This window comes from Camelus dromedarius, chromosome 27 (genome assembly GCF_036321535.1).
Source record: "Camelus dromedarius isolate mCamDro1 chromosome 27, mCamDro1.pat, whole genome shotgun sequence".
In the NCBI taxonomy this organism is placed as follows: Eukaryota; Metazoa; Chordata; class Mammalia; order Artiodactyla; family Camelidae; genus Camelus; species Camelus dromedarius.
In genome coordinates this window covers 25,312,617-25,328,998 of record NC_087462.1, presented here as the reverse complement: position 1 = coordinate 25,328,998, position 16,382 = coordinate 25,312,617, and the positions used below count along the sequence as shown (strand labels likewise).

The 16,382-nt window shown below is 45.7% G+C and overlaps 1 protein-coding gene across 5 annotated transcripts in view; it reads left to right on the top strand.

The window, feature by feature from the left end:
* The window catches only part of MAPK9 (mitogen-activated protein kinase 9), a 46,190-nt gene extending 30,408 nt beyond the window's left edge, over nt 1-15,782 (top strand). For 3 of the 5 annotated variants that reach the window (XM_031437996.2, XM_031437993.2, XM_031437997.2), the window contains 7 exons: nt 5,009-5,174; nt 6,582-6,653; nt 9,831-10,013; nt 11,020-11,144; nt 12,263-12,326; nt 13,617-13,688; nt 15,049-15,782. In XM_031437996.2, coding sequence (XP_031293856.1) covers nt 5,009-5,174; nt 6,582-6,653; nt 9,831-10,013; nt 11,020-11,144; nt 12,263-12,326; nt 13,617-13,688; nt 15,049-15,191 — 825 coding nt within the window. In that variant the 3' untranslated portion in view covers nt 15,192-15,782. Of the gene's footprint in view, nt 1-5,008; nt 5,175-6,172; nt 6,245-6,581; nt 6,654-9,830; nt 10,014-11,019; nt 11,145-12,262; nt 12,327-13,616; nt 13,689-15,043 lie in introns of all 5 variants that reach the window. The other 2 variants (XM_031437995.2, XM_031437994.2) reach the window with 2 other exon arrangements.
* Nucleotides 15,783-16,382: the final 600 nt, after the last annotated feature.

Below are 16,382 nucleotides of genomic sequence, written 5' to 3'. Positions count from 1 at the left end.
ATATACTTTCATTGGTATTATTTTTTAGGTTCCAAGTGATATATCATACAGTATTTGTCTTTCTTTGACTTATCTCACTAAGCATAGTATTCTCTAGGTCCATACACATTGCTGCAAATGGCAGTATTTCATTCTTTTTTCTGGCCGAATAATATTCCCTTGTGTCTATATATACCCTACATCTTAATCCCGTTGTCTGTTGACGGGCACTTGGGTTCCTTCCATGTCTTGGCTGTTGTAAACAGCATTTTGTTCTTGCATGGAGGCACTTTTCATCTCTACGAAGATAAAATTTCTTTGAAGCTTTTTATTGCTGCCTGCATTGTTTTTCTTTCCCCTGAGTTCTTTTTTTTAGTGTGTGTTTAAAGACTGAAGCATTCGAAGCCCAAGTGGAAGTGCATGGTTTGGGATGGTTGAATGAGGGGTTTTCTCCAGGGCAGTGGGCACCCACAGGTGTCTCTGAAGGTCTTTTCTGTGGGCATCGCTTAGTTTCTCTAGAGAGGCTCCTCCAGCCTCATGACTGAGGGAGGTCAGCCTGGTTGCTGGGGTGAGAGGCTGTGTCGGGTGGGGCTGGGGGTCTCACGTGGCAGAATGCAGATCTCCAGCATGGTGCCCTGCCTTCAGGCTGGGCCCCTCACCCGTCCCCTCCGTGCCTCATACCAGCACATCTGTTGGCATTGTGCCTGGGGCCTGAGTCTGGAAACTCGGTTTCATTTTTTCTAGATAATAGGCCAATAGGAGTGAAGAAGGTGGGTGGAGTCGGGGTCTAGGAAGTCGGCCTTGGCTTTTATGTGAACCTTCTCCCACAAAACCCCTCTGTGTCCTGCTCCCTGCCTCCTCCTGCCTTCTGAGTACCTGAGCACTTCCCAGGTATCATGGTCCACATCACCTCTCTGTAGGCCACTCCCCGAGGTTGGATTTTACTTCACTCAGTCAAGCCATTTATTCCTCCCGGCCACTTTGCATCCCCATAGAGCACGCAGAGTTTTTCATGGAAGGCATTAGTGGACCGGAATGGCGTTAGGCATGCAAGAGGTGCACTGGGAGAGGGCCCGTGAGGGAGAAGAGCGGGAGCAAGTCAGAGGAGGTGGGCAGGCCGGCAGGGGGCCAGGCAGGGCGTGAAGGAGGGCTGGGGGCCGGCAGCAGGCGGCAGCGTGGCTCTCAGAGAGCTTGCTGGCCCCTGAGTTCTAGAGCTGCCTGTCAGAGTCTGCTGTCCTGTAGCCACTGGCCAGGAGCAGCCATGGGATGTCTGGCCTTGTCATGAGCAGGGCAGGGGCTCAGGGCACCACGGTGGGGTGTCTACAGTTGCCTTCCCACAGTGGGGAGCCAAAGAAGCATTTTCATGGCACTGCCGTCCACCCTTGCGCCCCTCAGCTCTACTCCCCACACAGGTCAGGAGCAGCCCCTCGGACTCCTCGGGGGCCTTCCTCCCTGAGGCGAAGGGACAAACTCTAGCTCCTGTCAGTACAGTTGACCTCGGGGCCATGGCAGGTACTTGTCCTCCCCCTTCTGTGTCATCCGTGCCCTCAGCCATCACCTCGGCGGGTTTCTGTGCCTTACCTGGAGGTGACCCAGACTTCATTCCTGAGGGGTCCAAGACTGGTGGCTCACAGTGGGCCACTGCGTCCATGGGCCCACCCAGTGGTCATCTCCCCAGTCCCTGAGTGTGTGATTGGAACTGATATGCTTGACAGTTGGAGTGACCCCTACACTGGTTTCTTTGGCCTGTGACGTAAGAGTTATCATGATGGAGAAGGCCGAGTGGAAACCTGAAACTGCCCCTCAGGACAGTAACTCAGAAGCATTATGGAACTCTGGGAGGTGGGGGAGATGGAGGAGGTCAGTGCTGCCGTTAAAACCTAAAGAATGCCAGGACGGTGGTCCTTCTCACGTCCCAGCTCAACTCACCAGTCCAGCCCTTGAAGAAACTCGGTGAATGCTAGAGAGTGAAGCCGACCAGGTGGCATCCTGATCGCACTGCCGTGCTGGGCACGGCGCTGCTGCCAGAGCAGGGTAACACCCACCCGGGGCAGGTGCTGTCTTCCACACTGACTGCGAAAGGGGATCGGAACCCTTTCACAGCCTTGTGGGACGGACAGCAAAGTCCGTCCACAGTTCTGCCCTGGGCCTGTGTCATAATACAGATGAAAGAGAGCTGGAGCAGTTCCATTCATTACCTGGCATCCACAACCACCCCCCCCCACCAGCTAGGGGAGGCAAGATGTCGCTCTGGGTCTTTGACTTTCACTGTCCACTCAGAACATGTGTCCAGTACTTCTCCAAATGTCTCAGCCTCCTGTCCCCACGTGTAGTCATCTGAGTAAGTGGTCAGAGTGGACTCTTGTCACAGTGTGCAGGGACATCTCTTCAGGCAGCGGGTTCTGGACCTGAGCACTGACCAGGAATGGTGACGGTTTGTGGGGTGAGGCCCTCAACCCCCACCCCCACTCTTGTCCTTTCTTGGTTCCAGATGCACCCTTACTGGCTGCCCCCAGGCTGCCACGCTCTATTAGCCGTGCCCACGCTGTGGGTCAAGCCCCTCAATTTAGGTGTCGTTTCTGTTTTAGTGTTTGTTTCTTGTTTTCCTTGTTTGGGATGGTCTTCAGAATTTGAAGGGGCAGAACCATCTTTACTTCGTCATCTTCAAACTGCGAGTGCAGCTCACTTTGGAAAGCCGTAGCGTGTGGAGGCTGAGGGAGAGCAGCTGGGTATGTGGGGACCCTCGGGAGCCTCGGGACCTCTTCAGGCACTTCGCTGTTGGCACGTGCCGGGAGGCAGCCTCCACTCCCAGTCCTGCCGCGACGACTGTCTGTACCTTTCCCAGCCGGGTTCGCGTTCTATATCGTAATTTCCCAGCAGGTGGCAGTGAAGTGCGTTGTTCCCACAGAACCAGTGCAGGAGGACGATCTTCTGACCGGTGCAGGTGGCTGGATGGACGTGGTTTCTAATTTACTCAGCAGCTCATCAGGCTGCCTGGCAGCTTGTCCACGTGGCTGCGTGGTAGTTCACGGGGCTGCTGGGCGGTAAAGTACAGACATTTCAAATTGTTAAAAAATCAGTCTCCTAAAAAGAAAGCACCTGTTGCCATCCCTTCCGCCGTGTGAGCAGGGCTCTGTTTCTGCTGCTCCCTCCAGCACAGGGTTTGCCGTTCCTTTCCTGACGGCCAGAGAGAGACTCGTGGCGGTGCCTCGTTTTCGGATTTTTTGTTTGTCGTTTGTTTAAATTTCTTGAAGTGGAGCATTATTTTATCTGTTAGTAATTTGTATTCTAAAATGCCTGTTCTTACCGTATTCTTTGATTTAAAAAAAAAGAAGCTAGAAACAAACTGAACAAACTGGTTTGCTTTCCCTTCGCTGCACCCCTGGCTCCTCACGGGAAGGGGCTGCCTCCTGGCTTTCCTCTGTGCGGAAGAGCAGCTACAGTGAAGGTGGTCCCGCCCCGCTCAGGCCTCCCTCCCGTCGGGAAGCGCTCTGGGACCAGCCAGGGGCTGGTGCATCTGCCTGGGGCTTGCTGGGGATTTTCAGTGTTTTAAAGCAATATATATTTATAAGTTATATTTTACTGAATCCAGGAAGTTTGGAAAGACAACGCACTTAGCACCAATGAAACGTAATTCTAGCTAACGTAACTTCTAAATGTTTTTCTGCTTATCCTGGTAACACTTGAAGGTGTCACTGTCTCGAGCACATCTATGCCTGTTGGTGACACATTAACTGGAAAGTTTCAGCCAGACGCTGGGCCTGAAACACTGCTTAAAGATCTCCCCGGCTTTGCTGTGCGGCAGTTTGATCTTGCTGCTACACATTGGAAAGCACTTGTGAAAAGAATAGGTGTGGATTGTTCAGAAGTCACAGTTTCGGCGGGGAGGGTACAGCTCAAGTGCCAGAGCACTTGCCTGGCACGCGTGAGGTCCTGGGTTCAATTCCCAGTACCTCCTCTGAAAATAAGTAAATAATCACATCTAATTACCTCCCTCCCACCAAAAAAAATTTAAAGTCACAGTTTCTAGGGTGTTTACAGACTAGAGCAAGAGTCAGATTCCTGTGGCCTGAGGAGGAGCCTGGGGCGTGGAGGATCACCGTGAAGAAATGAGGGAAAAACCGCAGAAGTTGTGTTAAGCTGTTGTTGAGAGTGGTGGAGTGTGCTGCTGACTCGGCAGACATTCTCTGAGTGTCCGCTGTCAGGCTCGGTGCGGAGAGCACAGCCAGGGCCCGCCAGGGCCTCCCGGCACAGAGCCGCACTGGGAGGGGAAGAGGAGGGGCTTGGAGGGTGGCGTGTGTGTGGTGGGGAGTGGTGGTCCCAGCGGAGGGATGGGAAGTTGGGGCTGGGGGTCACGGGATTCTTCTTCCAAGAAAAGAAGACGCCTTTGGAAGATTCCAGGGTCAGGATCCTGACCCTGTGCTGTTCGGTAGGCTAGTGTGGCCACTTGCTCCTGAGCACTCAGAATGTAAATAAACCCTGGATTTCAAAGACCGTAACAACAACATCAAAAGAATGCAAAATAGCTCATTAATAATTTTTATACGTTGGTTATATTTTAAAATGGTAATACTATGAAAGATATATTGGATTAAAGAAAATATATTATTAAAATTAACTTTACCTATTTCTAGTCATTCTTTTTAAGGTGGCTACTAGCAAACATTTAAATTAGTAATTATGTCTAATTCGGACAGGAGGGGAGAGCCAGCCGGTTGGGAACTGAAGGCTGAGCAGGTGTGAAGGGAGGGAGGGGGAGGGGTTGTGGGAGTTCTCAGAAGGGGTGTTGAGGTTCCCACACGGGTGAGGGCCACCATCCTCCCTGTCTAGGCTGATCTGTGTTAGTTTCATTTGAGAGTAGGATTTTCCGAAATGATTCCAAAATCCAGGGCTCAGTTCTAACTTTCCTCCTCCTCCCAGCCCTCTCTCGTACTGCAGTGGTCACTGACCTCACAAACCCTCTGCAATGTGAGATTGTTTCCTTAGCCTGTTTGGTCCATTTTATTAATTTAAACCATTTCCATCCTAGGATCTGAAACCTAGCAACATCGTAGTAAAATCAGACTGCACCCTTAAGATCCTTGACTTCGGCCTGGCCCGCACAGCGTGCACCAACTTCATGATGACCCCCTATGTGGTGACACGGTACTACCGGGCGCCGGAGGTCATCCTGGGCATGGGCTACAAGGAGAACGGTGAGTGCACACAGAGCTGGAGGAGGCCGAGGTGCTTAGAGATGGCGCTGTTGGTCAGCCCTAGCGTCCCCTCTTTCCCGTGAACTGTGTGAGGTGTACGTGGGGCCTGTGTAATAGGCAGACTGTCACAGCCCTCGGATAGGACATCGCTTGTTTTATATTTCCATTGGTTAACGTTATTCACTTTTAAAAATTCACTTTTGGGATTCATATTTTTGAACGTTTATCACGACTGTGACATACCTACAGAAAAGCGGGCAAACTGCCAGCGTGCAGCTGAGTGGGAGCTCACGCGCGCAGCCAGCAGCACCCGGGCCCCTCTGGGCCCCTCTGGCCTCGGCCGCCCGGGGAAGCCGTGACCCTGACATCTAGCGCCGTGGGTTGGTTTTGCTTATTTTCAAACTTACGTAAATGGAAGAATACAACATGCTTTTTTGTGTAAAATTAGTTTTGTTTTTAACAGCAAAACTTATTCTAGCACTATCACAGCTCTTTGAAACTTAGCTTTTGTCAAAAAGAACTAAATTACATTTACTTGTTTAAAAAAAAAAGGAGTCTAAAATTCGCCCAAGTCACCTGAAGTGAGCTGTGCTTCAGGCTTACTCAGGTGTTCTGTAACCTGTGCCCCACGCTGACTCCGCAGCTGTGGGCTGCTGGTCCCCTGTGTCACGGGAGCCTCTCCCACCCCGCCCCCCCAGCAGAGGCCCTCACATTAGCCCTCTGCCTGGGCATCTGAGGCCTGGGGCGCAGCCGGGCCCCCACAGGAGAGGGTGAATGGCCTGAAGGTGGGGCGCCCCGGCCCCACCTCCCCTGGAGCCCAGACAAGCCTGCCCCACGAGGCCTCGCCGCCTTGACAGTAGAAGGACCGTTCTGGAGTTCTGGGGTACATGTTTTACAAATGCTCCACAGACAGGCTGGGTTTGCCTTTGTTTGGGAGGGGGTTTGAGAAAAGACGTGTGGGGGTCTCTGGCTGGTTTTAATCACCTGGTGTTTGGTAGTGGACATCTGGTCTGTCGGGTGCATCATGGCAGAAATGGTCCTCCATAAAGTCCTGTTCCCAGGAAGAGACTGTATCCTTCACAGGGAGAGACCCGGCGCTGGCCACGGAGGCCGGGGGCGGGGACGGGCGTGTATCTGGGAACAGTTTTGTGGAGACAGGCACTTCTTATCTGGGGGGCTTTGTTTTTAAAGCCATGAAGTATTGGAATTTGGGCATTAAAAGCCCATATTGCTGCAAACTGAAGGCTAAAACAGAGGTCAGCAATCTTTCACATGGTGTGAAAAGTCCACCCTTAGCTAGCAATTTATTTTCCATATTTGTGTGTTTAGCGCCCTGTTAGAATTCCTTTCCTCACCTTTGTTTTGTTCATGGCACTTCATAATTTTATCATTTCATTTTATTTTCAGTTGATATCTGGTCAGTGGGTTGCATCATGGGAGAGCTGGTGAAAGGGTGTGTCATATTCCAAGGCACTGACCGTATCCTTCCCGGGGCTCCCCGGCCGTGCTCCCCACAGACAGCGAGGGCGGCGGGCGCTCCAGAGGAACGTGTCGCGGTTCTAGGCTGTGTTCTGGGGAAGTCTCGATTATGTTTGTTAAGTTAGTGTCACAAGCCAAATGGTTCAATTTTCTGTTTTCTTTTTTACTTGACTACCTGTAACAATTTTATTGAAGCGTGGAGTTAAGTTAAGCCAATTTATATTAGTTCTTAATTTTATCAGAATAGCTTATAAGACATTTATTTACTCTGACAAATGTATTCTGATATTTAAATGAAAATACTGTTTATTTAGTTCATTCAGTTACTTTAACTATCTAGGAAGTTGCTGTCTAGATCTAATAGGCCAGTATCCTTGTGTAATTTGATCCAATACTATTTTATTAGTTATCAGGATGCAAAATATTTCCCCCCAAAGTAAGAACTGATGCACACTACGTAAGACATAAATGAAAAAGATTAAAGTGAAAAGTTTGTGGGAAACAATAATGTTAAATTTTGTTTGTTTGTTACTCCGCTGACATCTTACAGAAAATTTCAGAAGATCCACTTACAAGGTTATTTTGTGACACACTGGGGAAGTCTAAATAAACATAAAATGCAAAAAATTAACTTATACTATGGTCAGCAAATCATGTTAATGACACAGCATAAAGGAGAATGGATAACATAATCATCGCAACAGCTTTCTTTTCTCATATTCCTCGTACTCTTCCATCTCAGTATCTTTTACCCTAACATGGTTCTTCACTTATCCCCTTTTTCATTTGTGTTCTAACCACCTGCTGTTTTTGTTGGTCTTTGATTTTGTGTTTTGTTATGAAAGCTTAAAGTGGTCTCTGTCTGTTGGCAGACTGATGGTTCTCTTTCCAAGAAATGAAGCTGAGCATTTAATGTTTTGTATGTGTTTTATCAAAGTAATTTTAGTTTTTTATAATTTTATGAGGGTGGTTTTCTTGTAATATAACTTCTTCACAACACCAACAAGGAATGAAAAGATTTTATTCCTGTCATTTTATTTACCTGCCTTGACATTTTTCACATCACAGATTCTGTGTGAAGTTAAATGCAACATTTTATTTTGTTTTAATAAATTTTCTAGCAACTTCCCACAGCCTTACCTTAGATTCAGTTGTTTCAAACTGTAAATAAGGAGGTCTTTAACTTGCAAATAAACTCACTTAAAAAGGGAAAAGTTGATGGAGTCTAAAAAAAAATAATTAAGAAGTATCTACTTAACATTCAGTTTGACTCAATTCTTACTCATTTTGTGTCTTGCGTTTTTTTTTTTTATTGTTTCCTTCACAAAGTACAGAAATGAAAAGTGTGGAAAATTGTTGGTGCATTAAGTGACTTTAAATTCTTAATTTACACATTAACATCTTGCAATGTGAGTAATTAGTAATTTTATATGTAAGGTCACCCAGTGTCATTCTCAAAACACACACAGAGATTAACATCATTTTACAAAGACAATTTTGCCAAGTTTTCCAAACAATAGATTAAAAGCTACTAGGATAGAAAAAGATTCTGGAAACCAGACTGTGGTTCTCAGAGATTTGCTTTTGATTCGTCACTTGGGGTAGAAAAGGACCTCCTGTCCCCATGTGGCGTGTGAGGAAGAGAAAGCTTTGGCCTGGCCCCTCCCAGAGAGCGACGGAGCCTGGAGGCCAGGAAGCAGGTTTCTGAGCAGGCTCCCTGACTCTGTCAAAAAGGTGAGGCCTGAGAACTGACCACCGATGGAGGGGTGGTTACTGGCAACCTTGAAGGGCACAGAGTTCATGAGGTGAGAGGAGAAAAGGCTGATAAGAGAATGAGAGGCTGGGAATTCGAGACACGCGTGTAGACCACTCTTTTTTTGCTGCAAATGGAAACGGTAGCTAAGCCATAGATGTTCAGCCGAAAGAAAGTGGCTTTTGTTTTAAGATGGGAGGGAAAGAAATCATATTTGATTGGTGATGAAAACCTCCAGGGGAGAGCAGAATGGCGACAGTGCACCAGCAAGAAGAGAGGTACTGTGAGAGGTGAGAGGACCTCCTCTTTGGGTCTTTTAGGAACATGTGTCTGTTCCCTTGGTTCTTTCACAGTGACGTCATTTCATTTTCTGAGACATACCTCAGTCACTTTTTAAGTCACTGTTCATTTGATTCCCCTGGCTTGCATTCTCTCGAATAGTTTTTATGGTTTCAGAATCACTTGACACATGCTTCATGCCAGTTCTCTCAAGCCCCCAGTGAGAGGCAAAGCTGGTATTGGGTACAGTTTATAAATAGGAAGATGGGACTTGAGGGAGGCTGACTGCCCACCCAACACCTGATGAGTGTCTAAGGCACAATGGAGCCTGAAACCCAGGTGACATACTTTGAAAGGAAATAAAACACATTCCTCGATTGCAGTGATGGTCAGCGCCAAGTAAAACAGACGACCGACCTCTCAAAGCTGCCGCTGCTCCGTGCAAGCCCACTATAGTGGGACCGGATGTGACGAGGTCTCAGAAAGCCCGGAGCCCTGGCTCCTGCCCCTGCCTTGTGCGCCCCATGCCACCAGGACTGCCTGGCAGGGCTGGCTTCCAGCTGTAAACTGAGGAGTTAGGGGGATCTCTCTACCTTAGGGAGCTTCAGTATGAGAGCTGATTTCAATTTGCCCACGTAATTATCTAATTTCACGGTTAAAACATTCAGTCATAGGTATTCTTTAGTTACAAGATAACTTTATTTTGACCTAGAATGGGAAGGCATATAGACTTCATTGTATTGATTTAGTAAACTGTGATCAGAGTTTATAAAGATGCAGAGTTTTTTTAAATGGTCTTAACTTGGAAACCCAAACCTTATTTGAATGGTATTTCAAAATACTTCTGCTAAAAAAAAATTTTTTTTTAGTAACAACACAAATTTGGGGGGGAGGGTGGTAGGCTCAGTGGTAGAGCGCGTGCTTAGCACACACGAGGCCCTGAATTCAATCCCCAGTACCTCCATTAAAATTTTTTTTAAATAAAGAAATACAAAACAAAATGCTTCTGCTGACCCAGTGGGGTGGCCTGGTTAGTTAACTGTTGCTAGGTATAAAGATAATTTAAATTGCTCTCTGAATGGTGATGCTTTACGTAACATGAATATAAGGCGTTTCAGTTGTATTTTCCTCAAGAGACTCCTTAGATATTGATCAGTGGAATAAAGTTATTGAGCAGCTAGGAACACCATCGGCAGACTTCATGAAGAAACTTCAGCCAACTGTGAGGAATTACGTGGAAAACAGGCCAAAGTATCCTGGAATCAAATTTGAAGAACTCTTTCCAGATTGGATATTCCCATCAGAATCTGAGCGAGACAAAATTAAGAGTAAGATACCCTCTTTTCTTGTCCTTGTCTTCGTAATCTGGGTGAAGCCTTCACTTTTTCATGTTTGCATTCTCAAACCTGTGGACGCTGGGAGGCAAAACAGTTGAAACCCTCAAATAAAGTCGTTTGCAGGCTAGAATGAAGGCTTTTCGTAAAGAAAGCTTAAAGCCCCAGAAGTTTTGTCCTCAGTAAGATGACTTAACTGAAGCCTTTGGTCAGAATCAAAACATTTACATCAGTCTGAAAGACTCATGCTAGTTATAGCAATTGGAATTCAGCCTTCAGATGTAAAGAGTGCCTGAATAAAGAACCCGGCCCAGCTGAAGACTCAGACCATGTTATGGCTCAGTTTAAAAAGGCTCCTCCTCCCCTTCCCTGTGCCCATCACTAAAATGTTTTTTAAGGGAAAGAAGAGATTTGTTTCTCTCCACATCAAGGTAAACTGTGCCTCAGTCAGAAAAGCCCCAGCCCTCCTTTGCCTGCAGAGTCACTGAAATTGTTGGGGGGGTTTTCTAACTACTAATCTCTAGAATTATTTTTTGCAAAATGTATATTGCCACCTTTGTATACAGGTAGGCAGAGCAGAGGCATCTGTGGAGTGCTCTGTACTGTGCAAGTATGAAATCACTGCGTGGCCTAAAAGGTCTGTCCTAATTTCATTTTGACACGACATCAAGACAAAGCGCTGGCCTGTGCTTCACGCCTGCGCTCTCGGCAGCGCCACCCTCAGCTCAGCTCCTGCACCTCCCTGGTCCTGGCTCCTCAGCCTTGGGCCTGTCCTCCCTCCCGGCTTCAGAGGCTGAAAGCACATCTAAAAGCCTGGTTTGTAGGGAAAGTGGCTGCTTGACCTACTCTTAAAGAAGAAGACTCTAATCACCTTGAACCTGTCCAAAACGTCTCAAGTTAATACATTTTTGTTCTGTCTGTGCTGTCGCATTTGGTTCTTGGTTGTGTGATTTTTCTGATTAGCATTAGTTTATTAATCTACTGTTTGTTTTCACCCTAGCAAGTCAAGCCAGAGACTTACTGTCAAAAATGTTAGTGATCGACCCCGACAAGCGCATCTCTGTGGACGAAGCTCTGCGTCACCCCTACATTACTGTTTGGTATGACCCGGCTGAAGCAGAAGCGGTAAGCAGCTGTTTTGAAAACACTTCTGTGCAGAGGCAGGGCACACATCTCCCGGGGTCTCCTGTCCATCTGGAACGGCTACATAAGAGCAGCAAGTTGTGCTGCACACCGGAAATTAACACAGTGTAACTGACGATACTTCAGTTAAAAAAAAAAAAAGAGAGCAAGTCCTGTATGTAAAGGAAATCCGGATTACAACAAGGCCGTGTGATGGGGGTTGCAGCCCCTTTGGGACCCTTGTTACAGGAGCTCCCCTCAGAGTACCTCGGCGCGGACATGCTTTGCTGTGTTGATATAAGTCGTCTTCATTTATGCAGGTGATGACGTGTGATCATAGCAGCACCTTTTCTGAGCATCCGTTTGTGTACCCGGGCCTTGGGCCTTCTTACGTCATCTTGTCTAGGCACCCAGCCAGGCCAGAGAAACGTGCTGAAAATCACAAGTGTGCTCGTCCCTCCCTAGAGGGACCTGCGGGGGGCGCTCCACTTCAGAGTTGGACGCTCCTGTGTGTTCTGCAGCAGCCCTGGTGCGGATGACCTTTAGCGGCAAGTGCCATCGCCACACAGTGGCGTGCTTCTTTTGTGCCATCAGTGGAACACATTTTTATGTCTTGGCCTATGGATTTAACCACCATTTTAGCCATTGTTTTGTATGAAAAGAATCCAATTTACAAACACGTGATTTTAAGCAAAGTTTTGGAACAGCCATTTATGAATTGGGGATTGAATCTGGGAGTCCTCACAGGAAAAAATGTAAACCTGAAGTGCGTTCTGCGGCTTCTGTATTTCCTAGCACAGTGCTGTGTCCAGGGGGGGGTCTCTGGGAAGCAGCCTGCGATTGCCAATTTTACCATTACATTTGGGCAGTTGTCCTTAGAGTGTGATTATTAAGAGGACCATAATACCTCTATTTTTGTTTTGGTTAATTCTTCCTTAATTATTTTGATTCTGAAACTGATGTAAATATCATACTTATGAAGAAATCTTTAATAAACTATATATTGAATGAAACCACATTCCTATTATAAGTATTTAAGAAGTTTTACAAGTGATTCTACCTTTTTCCTCATGCCTCACTATTTTTTTAACTGTTGATTTTATCTGTAATTTAATTTTCAGCCACCACCTCAAATTTATGATGCCCAGTTGGAAGAAAGAGAACATGCAATCGAAGAATGGAAAGGTAAAGACAGAATTTATTTCAACCTTTCCTTATGACATTCCTTTAACAGGGGCAGCTTTTCGCGCTTTGACAATAGCCTAAGGGAGGGGCAGGAGACCCTGCAGCCCACTTCCCCTCTCTCTCCCCACCTCCCAGCAGAAAAAAAACTTGAAAATAACAGAATTGGAGAGGAGCATGTATGAATTGAATATTATCTCAAAAGAGAAAGTAAAGGCTTTCACGCAGTCTTGCGTTGTGCAGTCTTGGCTTGTAAGCTAAGCTCAGTAGCTGTATAGCACACACCTTGATAACATGCTGCACGATGTTCAGTTACCCCCATCCACAGGCCCCCATAAAGCAGACATGGGAGACCCCGCTGGGGTCACGCAAACCCCTGCTGCTCTTGTAATCCATGTAGTTATATACGTGTTCTTTTTTTTTTAAAGGAGAGTCTGGGGAAAACTGCAGATCAAAAATATGCAAATAGTTATTATTACCACTATAAGATTAACCAAACAACCCACAATGAACTAAAGCAGTAATAAACAGGCTGAACCAAAAATTTTTCATTAAGAAGCAGAATCACTAGTAATTGGGAACTGTGATTGGCGCAGGTCAAGCGTGGTGGTGTGTCCTGCCCGAGGCCCCCTTCCCTGGGACATCGGGATACCGATGCCCTGCGTGTGCACACACTCAGCAGAGCGTGCACACAGCCACGCGCCTGGGCAACACGTGGCCCAGAGGCCTCACTGAGTGCTTGCAATGTGCTAATTTTATTTCACGAATACCAAAATTTTTGGAGCCCCCTATTAGCTTACTTAATAGGTAATTCGTTTTTATTACAAATGAAAATTGAGGAAAACTGAGGTTGAAGCCAAGAAAAACCTTAGATACTTGGATTAATTCTGGCCAATCTGGAGGGTTACATTTGGAGAACCACAGGTAATGATGGAGAAAAACACTTGCAAACAGGTGTGAGAACATCCACTGCTTTAAACTCTTCTGTGAGAGCCACTTTGCTGGTGCTTCCCTCTCTCCCTCCCCTCCTCTCACCTCCTCTCCCCAAGTCCCCTCTCTCTCTCGGTCCAGAACTACCCTACACTTTTGGCTGCCTGGATAGTCAGGTTGAAAAAAATAAAATGCATCAAACATGGATGTTTTGGTTTGGTATAGGTAAACTGAATTAACTGTCTATCACAATTTAAAATAACACATCACAGTGCCCTTGGAGTGGTTCCAGTTGATTTAGAAGCAGGATTTAGAGTTGCAAAGAAACTGATAAAGCATTTTAACTTGCATTTCTGTTTGAAGAGCTAATTTACAAAGAAGTCATGGATTGGGAAGAAAGAAGCAAGAATGGTGTTGTAAAGGATCAGCCTTCAGGTTAGTGATTGCTTTAATCGATTGATTATATAACATTCTTCTTTCCCTGTTGGGTTTTTGTAAGTCGCAGCAGGGTGTCACGTGCCCACTTGGCCAGTGTTGGATTTGAAAACTCCTCGTGTGCAGTAGTCGTCCCCTTTTTGGTTTGTCCAGGTGGTGGCAGCTAACATTTTTCTGATGAGCTGGGCAGCAAACTAACTGTTACAAACACTCTTGTTTCATCCTTGCAACAGCTGCTGTCAGTTCCGTTTAGAGATAAGGAAATTGAATTTAAAGGCTTTTCAGTGTGCAGGACCCTCTTGGTACCAGCCCCACCCAGCTAAAAAAGAAAACGAAGGTGAATCTAGATAAAGTAGAGTTTGGTTCACTTTTGAGAGAATTGCTCCTGTAATTCTCCCATCTATCTAGTTGATCTGCTTAGTAGTAGAAGTCTGACTAACAATTAGGTAACTTTATGATTATTAGACACATAATACATGTGGTGTTAACTCGTGTCCCGGAGAGTTCCTCCTTAAACAGACCTCTTTTAGTTGTATTTATTTTCTCACCTCCACGCCCACTGGAAAGCACGCACACACATGCGCGCGCACGCACGTGTGAGTACGAAGTGCGCTGCTTACTTCTTACTCTTGAATTTTATATTCAACATGGCACGTGTATCCAGGGTCTAGAGCTGATGTAATGTCAGCATGAATTAACCAAGCATGGAGGTATCACTGATCTCTGAGAGCCTGGATGTTTTAATTTTATTTTACTCAAACTAGACTAAAATTTAGATAGTAGGAAATAGGAGAGTTTCATCCTATTAAATCCTATTAAAGTGTCAGTTTGGGGGATTTAGAAAGCAAAAGTAAAATGAGCAAGAGTCTGCTAAATTTTCTCTTTATCTTTTTGCTTGTATGCAGTTCTTATTTTAGAAGGTATTTTTATTGCAAAAGAATTCTCCAAAGGTTGATACTTTTTTCCCTGGACTAAGTGTTTTATGATTATAATGAAATATCTGGTGACACTTGAATAGTTTTAGGATAAATTTAGCAATTTTCTTTTAATATCTTTTTAAAACCAGTAGGTATTTTTTTTAGTTAACATGATAATACATGGAGTACATATATGATGTTTAGCCACTGAGAAGAAAAAGAGAATGTTACAGGGAAAGACAGAGGAATATTTGGGATTCTGAGCCTAAAGAAAGACTCCAGGAAAAATCAAAATATACAGGCAGCTAACTCCCTGCGTATGCTGACAGGTAGTGTAGGGAACTGCAGGAGGACCGAGCTGAGAACTGGCCGGAAGTCTCACTGCCTGGATTTGCAGCAATGTCGTGCCTCAGATTTTATTATATTTGGTTTTCTTAGCACAGATGCAGCAGTAAGTAGCAACGCCACTCCCTCTCAGTCGTCATCTATCAATGACATTTCATCCATGTCCACTGAGCAGACACTGGCCTCAGACACAGACAGCAGTCTGGACGCCTCGACGGGACCCCTCGAAGGTTGTCGATGATAAGTTAGAAATAGCAAGCTTGTCATCAGTGAAGGAACTCTCGCTTCCATGGGCCTGAAATGCTTGGGAGTTGATGGAACCAAATAGAAAAACTCCATGTTCTGCATGTAAGAAACACGATGCCTTGCCCCTACTCAGCTGTACTAGGCTTGCCTTGCTTAGATTATAAAGTAAAGCAGATTATGTCTGAAGAAAAAAGCGCAAATTACACTTTTAGAGATTTTGTTCAAGATCATTTCAGGTGAGCAATTAGAATAGGTGATTTTTTTTTTTAAGTTGTGTGGTAATAGTAACAGTTTCTCGTCCACAGTAACTGTTGGGACTTACATGCATGTGACCGCAAGTGCTCGCTTGGACTTGCCCTCTAGCACTTTGGAAATCAGTATTTAAAAGCCAAATAATCTTCCAGGTAGTGCTGCTTCTAGAATTGTCTCTTAATCCTCTTCACTGATTTGGCGTCTGTCCAGAAAAAACAGATTTATGTGTATTAATTGGCCATCATATTATCACATCTTACTTTCTTTTAGGGTATGAATTATTTTCTTTTGTATTTCAGAAGGAATATAATTAAATCTATTTAATAAATTAAAATGTAACTTTTCTTAAATTTGTCATGTTTGGGGCTGAGAATAACCACTGCTAAAACCAGGACACTTTGTTTTCTCTGGATTGTCTTAGTCTGGGTGATTGTACGTTCAGCTTTATTGCATGGTAAGATTTTAAGTTTTGTTTTGTGCTGCTTAAGACACGTATAACTTTAAAATCCTATCTACGCCCTCTCCTTTTTCTTGGTCTTCTGGACTTACGGTTAATAGGGAATGCTGTCTAGAACTTCACCCACTTCGTCAGCCCCCTAGTGCCCAGTGTCAATAATGTGATGGCGTGTAGATTCCTGAACCCGCCACCTGCTGGTAGAGCAGAACTTTGCAGTGATCGCTAAGGATGGTTGCTGTCGTTACTAAGTGCTTGCTTCGCCTGAGGCCAGACTGGGTCCTTCCTTACCTTCTGTCCCTCGAGGTAAGAGACGTGATTTCACAAGGCAGCATTTCTCTCATCCAACACAGCATTCTTACTCAGTTTTGTTTCTTTTCTGAAAGAAACCACATGCATCCCCCTCTGGCCTGTTTCAGGAAGCAAGCTGATTCAGAATGCCTGTTTGTGGTTGCCCTCCACTTCGGGGAGGCGTTTCCT